The 14,890-nt window shown below is 36.0% G+C and overlaps 1 protein-coding gene across 2 annotated transcripts in view; it reads right to left on the bottom strand.

The window, feature by feature from the left end:
* LOC126163087 (uncharacterized) overlaps positions 1 to 14,890 on the bottom strand; it is a 111,302-nt gene that overhangs the window by 92,818 nt on the left and 3,594 nt on the right. For both annotated transcript variants that reach the window (XM_049919998.1, XM_049919999.1), the window contains exons 2-3: positions 9,291 to 9,416; positions 7,902 to 8,028 (exon numbers count right to left, since the gene is read on the bottom strand). In XM_049919998.1, coding sequence (XP_049775955.1) covers positions 7,902 to 8,028; positions 9,291 to 9,416 — 253 coding nt within the window. The remainder of the gene's footprint in view (positions 1 to 7,901; positions 8,029 to 9,290; positions 9,417 to 14,890) is intronic.

Genomic DNA, 14,890 nt, shown 5'->3' with positions numbered 1-14,890 from the left:
GCAGGAAAAGTACAGATGTCTAAAGCTTAGTCTGACCAAAAAGAGACCTAGGATGGGTCATGTAAGTGATATGTAGGCTATCTCCTTTGTAGACTGACTGCATTTCCCCAGTATTCTACCAATAAACCAAAGTTTGCTACATGCTTTATGCATGAGAGAGGCTATGTGATCATTTGATTTCATCTCTCTACAGAGTGCTACACCCAGATATTTGTATGAGTTTGCCGGTTTCAACAGTGACTCACAGAAATTGTAATAATTCCTGTATGACAGTTTTTCATTTTGTGAAGTGCGTAGTTTTACATTTCTCAACATGGAAAGCAAGTTGCCAATCTTTGCACCACTTTGAAATCTTCATACTCTGACTCAATATTTATGCAGTTTCTTTCAGATAGTAATTCATTATAGAAAACTCCATCGTCTGTGAAAAGTCATAGGTGCACATTAATGTTGCCCGCAAGGTCATTAATATACAACATGAACAGTAAGGGTCCCAACGCACTTCCCTGGGGAACAACCAAAGTCACTTCTGGATCTAGTGATAATTCTTCATCCAGAATAATTTTCTGCGGCCTCCATACCAAAAAATCCTCAATCCAGTCTTGAATATTGCTTGATACTCCATACGCTCATTAGACAGTAGTTCTGTAGATCACTTTTATGCTCTTCTTGTAAAAGTGTGACCTCTACTTTCTTCTAACTACATCTACATCTATATGTATACTCTGCAAACCACTGTGAGATGCATGACAGAGGGTCCATCCCATTGAACCGCATGACAGAGGGTCCATCCCATTGAACCGCATGACAGAGGGTCCATCCCATTGTACCAGTTGTTAGCGTTTCTTCCGTACCATTCACATACGGAGTGTGGAAAGAATGATTGTCTAAATGCCTCTGTGCATGCAGCAATTATTCTAATCTTATACTCATAATCCCTATGTGAGCAATACATCGAGGGTTGTAGTATATTCCTAGAGCCACCATTTAAAGCCATTTCTTCAAACTTTGTTAAAAGACTTTCTTGGAATAGTTTACATCTACCTTCAAGAGCCTTCTAGTTCAGTTCTGTCAGTACCTCTTTGACACTCTCCTTCGTATTAAAAAAAACTGTGACCATTCGTGCTGACCTTCTCTGTATACATTCAATATCCCCTGTTAGTCCTATCTGGAATGGGTCCCATACACTTGAGCAATATTTTAGAACTGGTCACACAAGTGATTTGTAAGCAATCTCCTTTGTAGACTGATTGAACTTCCCCAGTATTCTACCAATAAACCATAGTCTATCACATGCCTCACCCATGACTGAACTTATGTGATCACTCCATTTCATATCCCTACACAGTGTTATTGCAATATTTGTATGAGTTAGCTGATTCCAACAGTAACTCATTGATAATATAGTCAAAGGATACTATGTTTTTACTACTGAGCATGGTTGTTTGTTAATGGGATCTAGGATAGATTATATCTAAAAAAGAGGCTAACTCATCCACTAAATTAGTATAGAACTAATAGGGATTCCGTTGGGTCCTGGAACTTTGTTCAGTTTGCAGCTGTTTCTCAGTGCTACCGACACTATCATTTCATCATTTCACTCATCTGTTCAGTGGTATGAAAATTAAATTGGGAAAATACTCCTGAGTTTTCTATTGTAAAGGAACATTTAAAAACAAAGAACAGCTACAATCATACATAAAACAAGACACTGTGAATCTACAAACCCAAAAAGAAATTAAAAACATGTGTTATTAGTGACCACTTCTGCACATTATGTGATTATGGGTAATAGATTACTGTTTCCTGCAAGTGCCAGTATCTATTGTGAACTTACCTCTAACTTTGTGGTTTCTTGATAAATATTATTCTACATGAACGGAAGTGAAACTATGTAAAAAATAAGCAAACAGAAGTACATTAACAGCAGCAATTGAATGTATGCCGAAGTGAAAAAAATCATTGGCTTCATTTAAAGCAATAATTTCCTGTTCCTTTTCTACATTACACCTACATGATTACTCTGCAATTCGCAATTAAGTGCCTGAAAGAGGGTTCATCAAACCATCTTCAAGCTGTTTATCTGCTGTTCCATTCTTGAACGGCACGCAGGAAAAATGAGTGCTGAAATCTTTCTGTGTGAGCTCTGATTTCTCTTATTTTATTATGCTGAAAATTTCTCTCTATGTAGTTGGATGCCTATAAAATATTTTCGTAATTGGATGATAAAGCTGATGATTCATATTTCATGAGAAGTTCCTGGCACAATGAAAAATGCCTTTTTTTAAATGATTGCCATTTCAATTCTCGTATAGTGCCCGTAGAACTCTCCCCTGTTTCATGATAATAGAAAATGATCTGCCCTTCTTTGAACTTCCACCATCAGTCCCATCTTATGTGGATGCTACACTGCACAGCAATACTCCAGAAGAGGACAGACAAGTGTGGTGCAAACACTCTCTTTCATAGAGCTGTTGGACTTTCCAAGCATTCTGCCAATAAATTGCAGCCTTGGTTTGCTTTCCCCACAACACTGTCTATGTGACTGTTCCAACTTAAGTTATTCATAACTTTAATCTCTAAATATTTAGTTGAATTAACAGCCTTTAGATTCGTCTGGTTTATTATGTAACCAAAATGTACTGGATTTCTGTTAGTACTCATGTGGGTGACTTCACACTTTCAATTATCTAGATTCAATTGTCACTTTTCACATGATACAGATACCTCATTTAAATCATTTTGTAAATTGTTTTGATCACCTGGTGACTTTACAAGATGGTAAATGACAGCATCATCTGCAAACAGTCTAAGAGGGTTATTCAGACTGTCTCCTATATCCTTTATGTAGATCAGGAACAGCAGAGGGCCCATAACTCTTCTTAGGGAGCACCAGGTATTACTTCTGTTTTACTCAATGATTTTCTGTCAGTTATTAGGAACTGAGACTTTTCTTACAGGAACTCACAAATCCAGTCGTGGTACTGAGGTGATACTCCAAAAACACACAATTTGATTAGAAGTTGCTTATGAGGAACAGTGTTAAAAGCCTTATGGAACATGTGCTTAGTGTGACATCCACTGTTGATAGCACTCATTACTTCGAGAGGATAAAGAGCTAGTTATGTTTCACAAGAATGTTATTTTCTGAATATGTGCTGACTATTTGTCTATAATACCTTGGGAGAAGAGGAAGAAATAATACTCAAAAGCACTGAAAATTGCAATATAAAAAAGAACGAAATGGCAAACTGTAGAAATAACTATTTTTTAAATGTACCACATTCACTAAACTTAAACTTCACAAAACAAAAAATAATACATGCTCCAAGGGTTGCCTGCAGTATTAATATTCCTTCAACAAATGAACAGGAAGTAATTGGAGTGATTAGAAGCTTAAAACATAAAATGGTAGCAGGTGTTGATGAAGTACCAGTTTCAATCATAATAAGGATTGCAGTGCAGACTGCAAAACCTTTAGCACATATTGCAAATTTATCCTTTAGTGATGGTGTGTTTCCTCAGTGACTGAAGATCTCAAAAGTGAGGCCACTATTTAAAAATGGAGACAGACATAAAATAGAAAACTACCATCCGATATCACTTCTTCCTGCTTCCTCCAAAATATTAGAGAAACTGATGAAATTGAGAGTCACTAGTTACCTAGACAATAATAAACTTTGGAATAGTAATCAACATGGTTTTCGCGCAAAATGAAGCACAGAAACTCGAGTCATAGACTACACCTAAGAAATAATTAAAAATTTGGAGGAAAACAAAAGTGTAGTAGGAATCAATTTAGATCTATCTAAAGCTTTCAATATTGCCTGCCATGAAATCCTCCTTGATATGCTGAAAGCAGTAGGTATTGGAGGAAGAGTTAAAATGTGGTTTGAGTCATATCTCAAAAACAGTCTCAGATTGTAGAGCTCAGCACTGTAAATTCAAATAAAAAAATAAGGTTAGTTTCGAAAGCAAACATAGTTCCTTTAGGAGTACCCCAGGGCAACATCTTAGGGCCACTACTCTTTCTCATATATGTCAATGATTTACAGTTACAGTATGATACAGCCAAAATTGTACTATATGCAGATGACACAAGTCTGATAGTGAGCGACATTAAAAACTCGTTACAGTCAACTACTGACAAAATCCTAAAAACTATTGAGACTTGGTTCAGTGCAAATAAACTTACACTCAATGCAAAGAAAACAAATTACATAAAGTTTGGTAAAATGATTAATGATGAAGCCATTAATCTAGAACTGGATGACAGACTAATAGAGAGAGTGCATTCTGCAAAAGTGTTAGGAATGCATATAGATGGAAACACCATGTAAAATTTCTTACACACAGACTTAACTCAGCCTGCTTTGCACTGAGAGTTATTGCAAATGTTTGCAGTCTAGAAGGCATCAGAATGGCATACTTTGGATACTTTCATTCTGTTGCCTCATTTGGAACAGTGTTCTGGGACAGCTCAAAATCTAATTTGAAAGACATTTTTATCTTATAAAAATGGGCTGTTTGAATAATTACCCACAGTCCAACACAAGCTCACTGCAGACCTCTTTTCAAAAAGTTAGGAATACTTACTCTGCCATCAGCCCAAATACTTAAATGTGTACTCTTAACCAAAGCTAATCTAAGCAATCTCCACACAAATGCAGACTGTCAGAACTAGAACACGAACTCAGAAGCATGGAAGCTGCATGGGAATTAAGCTTTATAATCCACTGCCTCAGTACATTAAAGATTTAAAGGACAACACAAATTTTAAATTGGAACTTAGAATTAAATGTTGCTACTCAATAAATGAATATCTTGAAGACCAAGAAAATGACTTTACAAACTAACCTCCAAAATTTTCTACCTTTGTTTGTTTCAGCTATTATTATACTTTACCATCTATAGTACTAGTTATATATTGTTACTGAGAAACAAATTACTATAAACCATTTATGTGGAAAGAAACTGTGTTTGCTGTTATTTATTATAGACAAATTCATTTTGTACATTATAAATTTTAATTTCTGTGTATGACAAATCCAACTGTAGACAATTTCATTTTGTATATTCCAATTGTTAATTTCTATGTATGACAAGTCCAATATTGTTTGTACGATGACACGGATGCTAAATAAATAAGTTGTTTTCTTTGAGGTAATTCATAATGTTTGAGCACAGTATATGTTCCAAAATACTACTGTAAATTGACACTAGCAATATGGGTCTGTAATTCAGTGGATTATTTCCTTTCTTGGGTAGTAGTGAGATTTTCGAAACTTTCCCGTCTTGAGGTACAGATCTTTCAATGAACGAGTGGTTGTATATGACTGCTAAGTGTGGAACTATTGTATCATACCCTGAAAGGAACCTGGCTGGTATTCAGTCTGGACTCTTATTAAATGATTTAAGCTGCTTCAATACACTGAGGATATCTACTTCTACGTTACTCATATTAGCAAGTTGTTCTAGATTCAGATTCTGGAATAATTATTTCATATTCTGTGCTGAAGGTGTTTCATAAAACTGTGTTTAGTAACTCAGCTTTAATGGCACTGTCATTAGTGACATCACTATTGTTATCGTGCAGTGAAGATACTGATTGCATCATTCCGTTTGTGTACTTTACATATGACCAGAATCTCTTTGGATTTTCTGCCAGATTTTGGGACAGAGTTTTCATTGTGGAAACTGTTAAAAGCATCTGGCATTGAAGTTCCCAATAAATTTCAAGGTTCCATAAAACTTAGTCAATTTTGAGTATTTTGTGTTCTTTTAAATTTGACATGCTTTTTTTGTTGCTTCTGCAATGGTGTTCTGACCCATTATGTGCACTACGGGGGATCAGTACTATCTCCTATTAATTTATTTGGTATATATCTCTCAACTACCATTGATACTATTTCTTTGAATTCAAACAATATCTGGTCTATGCTTACATAGTCTGTTTGGAAGGAGTGAAGACTGACTCTTAGAAAGGCTTTGAGCAAATTATTATCTACTTTTTTAAAAAGATGTATTTTGCATTTATTTTTATTGGGTTTGGATGTTTGATATTCAATCTCACTACAAAAACTTTGTGGTCACTTATTTTTATATCTGTCATAATGCTCCCTATCCGGTCAGGATTATTAGTTGGTAAGAGAAGTAGGTTTTCTCTACAATTGGGCTACTGAAGTAACTGTTCAAAATTATTTTCTGTGAAAGCATTCAGTACAATTTTGGATTGTGTTTCATGCCTACTGATGACTTTAAACACTTTTTTTGCCAAAATGTTGTAGATAGATTGAAGTCACCAACAGCTATAATTTACTATGTAAAGAGAATAGCATATAACAGTATAGTGAAAGTTTATTGTTATTAATAATATTAATTGTTATTAATAATATTAATTGTTGGTGATACAATGTATGGATACAGTTTTTAACAGCTGTTTCATTTTTGTTAATGCATGGCAAGATTTGTTCTGCCTCCCTGAAGTTTATCTTTCATGGTGGGACTCGTGGAATATGGTGGAAGAATGAAGAAATGAATGAGTGAATGGATAAAGATGTATGGCCAGAGCATCTGAATGATGTCATGTATTAAACAGATATGTTATTGTTATCACACAATTGGATCCTATGATCTGGTATACACACCAAATATATGATTAAAATGTATTATATGATTGCATATAAATTATATGATTGTATAATGTCCTGGAATCAGGTCACCTAACCACCTCCTCACTTCCATTCTCACACTGAGTGGAATTTTACCTTCAGTCTAGGTTCTCAAGAAATCCATTACAGGCAATCCATAAACAGGTCCAGAGGGGAAGAAATTACTTTTGTTATTAAGACTGTATCTCAAAATGAGATATTATGTTACTTTAACGAAATTTATGGCAGTCAAAAAGGTAACTGAAAAACAAATTAGATAAATAAGGAGGGCCGATGTCCAATGTCACATACACAATGAAGTCATTAGAGGTGTATAACATGACTGCATTGGACAAAGCTGGGAATTAAATTGGCCGTCGCCTTTTGCAAAGTAAAATCTCACCATTCATTCTAAGCAAATCTACTGAAATCATGAAAAACCTAAATATGAATGGTACAATTGCAACTTGCTCATTTCATCATCATCATCAAGATCATCATCATTCGTGACAATGGCTAGATTGGATTGTGAAAAAAATGGACTTGTCAACATTGGGACTTTGTAAGAACGCTGATGACCGCACAGTGGAGCGCCTTACAAACCAAACATCATCATCACAATCATCCTATATTCTTCTGTATTTGCCTAAACCATTGTACAATCAAGCTTGAGCACAACTCTGATGTAAATTCAGATGGAATTCATAACACTCATTAGTGTTAGATTAACGATCTGATTTCAGGTGAGTAGGAAAGAGTTTTGTGTTCTGGGAAAAATGATGGGAGTCTTTGGGTAGCAGATTTTAGGTAAGCCTACTGGTGAACTGAGTAAGAAGTGCATTCAGTGAAGGATTTGAAAACAGCAATGATACTATGCCTGTGGTGACTGGAGTTATATATCTTGGAAATAACATTGAAGTAAAGGATATGAATATCATGGGTTTTTATTCTTGGACTTTTGGACTTCAGCACATTGTGTAGGTATGTAATTATGAGAGCTGATATGTATATAGTGCTAGATATAGTTCTGGAGACTGGCATGCATTGTCCTCTACTTCACAACCTGCATGCCCTATTTCCCATTCCCATAATTTTCTGACTAATGGGAAAAAAAGAAATCCTCATATGCAGTTTCTGTGTTGGTGAGTACTGCTGTAACTGTTCTTACTTCATTGTATGGTAAGTGTATTGATGAGATATAAAAATATAAATGATAAAGAACAGGCACTTCGTTGTCTTGTTATTACATACTTCAGTGTTTCTGTACAGCGGCATTCTGCAGCACATGGATCTTCAACTTCATCATAAAGAACTGTTCCTTTCTCATAAACTATTCCTTTGTACTGGCACTTTTTGTCATCTATTACATCAAGAAAACCTAGAACAGAAAAAAGTGTGAGAATGTTGTTAAACATAAATGCTGTTGGATAGGCACAGGCTAAATTAAGTCAAATGATTCTTTTGTTCCAAATAATTTGTGTTCCACAATACCAATACATTGTGGTAACATATCAATTTGTTACATAAGACAGTAATTTTACATAGCTATGTAGATGGAGCACGAAATTTTAAATTGAGTCTATTGCACACAGACATGAGGTTAGAAGCGAATCATAATTATTAGAAAAAATTGACACAGGTGAAAGTATAGATAGCTGAGGCAAAAACATTCTCGCAGACATGTGTTTTCAAGTGAGCTATTTACGAGATCACTGAAAACTGTAGTTCTGGTCTTCCATACAAGATCACTCAGATGGGGACCTAATCAGAAACTTTAAATTTCAAACACATTTTTGCTAACTAGGACAATAATTCATTCTTATAACCATACCTTCACAATTATCTTGCAAATGGCTCATCTGCAGATCTATGCTTACTAGACATTTTTGCTTCTATTATTATATTCCTTTGACCCATTTATATTAATAATAAAACACCCTGTATATTGGTGTGTATGCTCTCAGCCACTTTAGGTTTAGATGACAGTCTATATATCCTTATGTTGACAGAACTAGCAAATTTTGTCTTTTTTGAGATATAGAGAAGATGGACTCAGATTAGTAACTGAATATTTTATTGGCTTTCAGATTCAGTTATGAAAGGTGCAGAGTCAATCAAGGACAGTTTAACTTGAATTACAAGGAAATACCATATTTAGTCCATAATACCAGAAGTTGACTAATGAGTATAACCTCTAGCAATATAGAGAAAACATCTTGTGAAGCAATATTGAATACACTCTCTGATAACTGCCTTGACCTAGGGCAACTACCTAGACATGACAGAAATATTTTCGAGCTCTCACAACAGATGCAAGTAAGCCAATAAATAACTTAGGATTAGTGGCTATAATGTAATTACAGTGCAAATGGCCGCTGAATGTAAAAAGAGAAATGATTGGAGGGGGGGGGGGGGAGGAAATGGGGTAGAGAACATGGAGACAGAGATAGATAGACAGATAGATAGATAAATAGATAGACAGATAGAGAGAGAGAGAAACCACATTTAGTTATGTCCATATAACTGGGCACCATTAGGAACTGGATGCATGATTTGCATGTAACACAAGTATACACAAAAATTATAATACAATTGCTCTTATTATCACAAATTCCCCCTTATGAATGAGTAATTACTTACTACAGTCAAAGGCAGCTGGACAACAGGCATCACTGTTGTTATAAGGATGGCAAGTCAGTTCCCGGTAGTACCTCAACATGGCATAGTTGTGACACTTGTCAGGAAAACATTCTTTATTCTGTGAAACTGTAACATAAACATATATTTCATATAGATGGATCCACAAACAATCTTAACTGAAGAGATCACTGCTCATACCCCTGTACAAGGAGGATAACAGAACTGATCCACAAAACTATCATTCAATATCACTGACATCCATTTGTTGCAGCATGTCAGACATATCCCAAGCTCAGACAGAATGAGGTATCTCGAACAAAATTACCTCTTTCAAGGCAACAAGCATGAATTTAAAAAAAAAATATGGGTTGTAATGAGATATTTATTTCAAATGGCCACAGCTAAGAGTGCAGAAGCCCAAAAACAAAACTCCTGTGGATTAATTCAACATATGATCATTCATTGCCCACAGTTGGAGGTCCATGGATCCATTGCATGTTCGAGATACTTTTTAACTTTCTAAATACCTCTGTTAAGACATCAGTTAAGACATCAGGGGAAAACTTTCATGGTATTAGAGAGAGCAGTAGAGGGTAATGTGTGATTTATATATATATATATATATATATATATATATATATATATATATATATATATATATCTAAAAACAAAGTAGATGTGACTTACCCAATGAAAGTGCTGGCAGGTCGACAGACACACAAATAAACAAAGTAGATGTGACTTACCCAATGAAAGTGCTGGCAGGTCGACAGACACACAAACGAACACAAACATACACACAAAATTCAAGCTTTCGCAACAAACTGTTGCCTCATCAGGAAAGAGGGAAGGAGAGGGAAAGACGAAAGGATGTGAGTTTTAAGGGAGAGGGTAAGGAGTCATTCCAGTCCCGGTAGCGGAAAGACTTACCTTAGGGGGAAAAAAGGACGGGTACACACTCGCACACACACACATATCCATCCACACATATACCATATGGTGGATATATATATATATATATTGCAGTGCCAGCATAGTTAGTGGCCATGGAGAATACCTTTTGAGCAAGCAGCCATGAAGACTTACAGTCAAAGTCATTAAGTTTATTGACACAGAGATGAAGAAAGAGTTGACAGTGTGATAGTGCTGACTGAAATGACAGCAAATGTTGACAAGCAAAAAGTAAGTAGTGGTAAGTAGACAATTCGCAAATTACAGAAGTAGTAACATGATGCTGAGAGGAAAAGGGTTCAGATACCTGTGTCAAAGCACAAGTGAAATCCACACATTAAATACATCATTGATGATATTGATAAATATCTTATTTATTAAGCAGAAATTTTAGTTATATGAATAATACAAGGAATGCTATCTTTACAAAAACATCACAGCATTTGTCATACAGAATTGGACTTCCAGACTGGTAAAAAAAAAAAAAAAAAACAAAAAAAAAAGCCCCTCTGAAAAATGTTTCCTTATATGGGATTGGTGCCTGGATGAATGAATCATTATGTGTCTAAGAGAGGACATACTTGCAACTTTCCATTTCATCTGTACGTCATTTAGGAGACACTTTGACTTGTGCATTCAGGGAAATGACTAAATGAGCATTCGATTTCACACCCATCTTAAATGTACTTCCCACCACAAGAAGATCCATCTAAAGACACTCAATTGTGTACAGCAAGGTGCATCTACCAACCAAAACTTTGAATGTTCCTAGTACCCTAGCTAAAATTGACAGGAATTAGATCTGACATAACTTGCAAACAGTTGTTTTAAATCCATCATATACATGGTAGAAAACCGTGCTCTGTTTAAAAAATTACAATTCATTGCTGTAACTCTCTGTAAAATAACTAAATAAACTGTGAACATAACTCCACAGGAGGAGTAATGTTTCTTTAATATGCCTGTCATTCCTTTCACTTAATATTTTGTATGTTACAGATTGAAATACCTTATCTGAAACACACAGCACAATGAAGCACAATCTTAAATAAGCTGCAAAACGTTCAAGTACATCTCAATAAGGCTTCATCATGGTCCAAAGATTGACAACATGCTTTAAAATGCTCATCAATGTATAATTTTGCACGTCACAGAATGAGAAAGTGTAGTATTCTACGACTACAATATCTATGAGTCACAACTGAAGTTAGTCAGTTCATACAAAACCTGGATCCAACAAGTTTTGGGGGATGTGGAGTGAAATAATCAGACTGGTTCAGTTGTAGGCAAAGCATTTCCATTTACAAGCTCTTCAAAAAAAGTTGGTCAGAATAGGTATTGTGATGTCAGCCTGACCCATACTGTAACATGTCCAATTCTTGCACATAATGGAGATTTTCCTTAGAGCAGAAAACCACATTACATCTGTGTGAACAGTGATATCTTGCACATGCATAAGAAATATCACTCTTGAGTGAGACACGTCATTTGGAAATTGTGACAAGAAGACCATATGCCCCTGCTCTAATATGTCACATAATACATTCACAAACATTGGTGTAAATACTTTCATTTCCTGTTTGTTAATACATGGTCACACACTGTTGACCACAGTTCTTGGAGTTCAACTGCACTTTTGTGAATGTATTATCTCTGAATGCAGTATCTCTGACACCAGTTTTTTCTAAGGTTTGGAATCCATTATCTACTATCAGTTATTTGATCATTTGGAGCATAAGAAAATTCTTTCTGCTGCACAATTTGGTTTTAGGAAGGGCAACTCTACTGTTCATGCTATTGACTCTTTGATAAAAAAAATGTGCTTAGTGCTTATGAGGAGAAGAACTTTGCTCAGGCTACTCTTTCTGACCTTTGCAAAGCCTTCTACTGTGTAGAGCACAGTTCACTTCTCAACAAATTAGTTCATTATGGAATCATTAACAGTAATGTAGATAACATATTTGAATCAGTTCTTAATAACCATAAACAAATGGTGTGTATTGGGAATGAGAGATCTCAGATAGCTGACGTTAAGTGGGGTGTGCCACAAGGTTCAGTTTTGGGACCTTTGTTATTCATTCTAATGATAAATGATTTGCCATTTTATATAAATACTGACTCCATCCTCTATGCTGATGATACTACTTTTCTCAATATTGATTCACTTTGATGCCCTTCAAACTATGACCAAAGACACACTATCGCAAGCAGCATCTGGTTCCAAGCTAATGGATTTTTGCTCAATGGGAGTACAACTCAGTAAACAGTATTTAGTTTAAGAGATTTGCCAGTAGAAGATTGTCTAGGTAGTGTAAAGTTCTTAGGTATTGTCATTGATAGTAAATTGTCTTGGGAGCCACACATTGAGTATGTTAGTGCAAGGTTGTCTCGAGTGGTGTACTTGTTAAGAAATTTAAAAAATCATGTACCTTTGGTTTATGTAAGAACAGCCTATTTTGCTTTTTTTCACAGTATCATATCCTATGGACTTTTATTTTGGGGTAATAGTACGCACATTCAGGATATTTTGGTACTACAAAAGAAAGTTATTAGGATTATTGCAAACTCAGAAAATCGTGCCCACTGCAGGCCACTGTTTATTGACCTAAAAATATTAACTGTAATAAACTTATACATTTACACTGTTTTCTTATCTACAAAAAATAACTTACCAGAATAGCAGCATAGACAGGATATACAATCCCAATGCACTAGAAATAATAGGTATATTGACATACCTTACTGTAGATTATCGAAAACATTGAATAGCTGTGGAGTTATTGGTATGAAAATGTTGAACACACTGCCTGTAGAATGGGTAGAAGCTACACTTGACTTATTTAAGCACAGATTGTACAGTTGGTTATTGATTAATCCTTTTTACACAATTAATGAATTTTATGAATGTGAAAATTTGATGTCATAGAAGTAACTGTTGCAGAGTGTACCATAATTTCTCTAATGCTGTTATGTAAGATACTTTATTTATGTTTTTGTAATCCTGACGTTGTCTATAGCTGTAATCAGTTGAATGACAGTAAAATTTATTTTTTAATTTATTATTTTATTGGAGACTGCATTAGTGGCACATGCTTCCTTCTGTTCACTGTGCTACCTGTCTTTGACATTTCCTGCACATTCCTCACTATCAAGTAGGGTTGCTTTACGAGATGGGGCCTTGCAAAAGTGATTGCTAACCAGACTGACTACCTAAATCATCTTTTGCACTGTCTACAGGCATTCGTGCACCTACACAAATGACACTTACAGTTTCTCAGCAGTGGAACTGTATGCACTCACAACAGCCATAGCTCCACAGTTGCAGCAGTGTAAAATGTAGTTCTGAAACAAAACTATACACTAAAGATAACAATGCTTTTTGGCATCTTCTAAGCAGGGATTCCATTCATTCCATTAGTCCAAAGTCAGGACAGGTACAAGGTCTTCCTAGACACCCTTGTATAATCCTTTCTACCCAGTCCTTACGAGAGCGATACTTATTACACTGAAGTACACTTGTAGATTCTTCGGTTAATACTTGTTATTTAATCTTTGTAAGTAGGCTCTGGTGAGGCATCTGGCATACCTCTTCACACTTCTCACAGTTCTGGTTTTCCAGTGTTAGCATGACACTCTCCCAGGAATCAAACAAACCTGTTGTCATTCATGCTAACAACTTGTATCTATCTTGTATGGGTCCCACATGCTTGAGCAATATTCTAAGATAAATTGCACAAGAATTTTTTAAGCAATCTCCTATCTAAAGTGACTGCATTTATCTAGTGTCCTAAAAATTTGGTTATGGCAGGGCTGTGATTCAGCACACCTTGCCATTCAGGTGCTTGAGTTCCTTGATGAATAATTTCGAGGTTGTTCCATTGGGCATGATTCAGCACTTTCAGTCGCACTGAAATGGTCATAAAGACGTCTGAACTTTATCACGCTATATGAAGAGGCTATGGCAGCAGCTATGGAGGGAACAGGATGCAATCAAATGCAGATTGTGGCACACGTTGGAACAAATGATGCCTGTCATCTGGGCTCTGAGGTCACTGTTGGGTCATTCCAGCGACTGGCAGAGAAGGTTGTGAAGACCAAGCTTGCGTATAGAGTTTCAACAAACCTCACAATATGCAGCATTGTTCCTATATCTGGTCGTGGTCCTTTGGTCATATGGAAGGACTGAACCAGAGACTTTGAAAGTTCTGTGACAAGCTAGGTTGCGACTTCCTGGACTTCTTCCATAGGGTTGAGAACTGTAGGGTCCCCCTAAATGGGTCAGGTGTGCACTACGCATCAGAGGTTGCAACTCGGGGGTGCACAGAAGGTTTTTTCTTCTTTTTTTAAGATTAGGCGAGTCTCCATCCAATCCAGATAACGACAGCTGTAGAAACCAGGAAATTCCACCCACAGGTGAGAGTAATACGGTTTTAATGGTGCCAAAAGCCCACATGAAAAGCATAGAAAGCTTACATAATACCAGGCACGGAAAACTGGCTGAAACCTGAAACTGATAGTAGTGAGCTTTTTCGGGAAAATTTAAGTGTATTTCGAAAGGATAGGCAAATGGGAAATGGAGATGGTATACTTCCTGGAGTAGACGAGAAACTCAGATCCACCCAGGTAGAAACTGAAGCTGCATGCGAGAC

This window comes from Schistocerca cancellata, chromosome 2 (genome assembly GCF_023864275.1).
Source record: "Schistocerca cancellata isolate TAMUIC-IGC-003103 chromosome 2, iqSchCanc2.1, whole genome shotgun sequence".
In the NCBI taxonomy this organism is placed as follows: Eukaryota; Metazoa; Arthropoda; class Insecta; order Orthoptera; family Acrididae; genus Schistocerca; species Schistocerca cancellata.
Note: the sequence above shows the minus strand (reverse complement) of the source record. Positions and strands in the feature narration are given on the sequence as shown.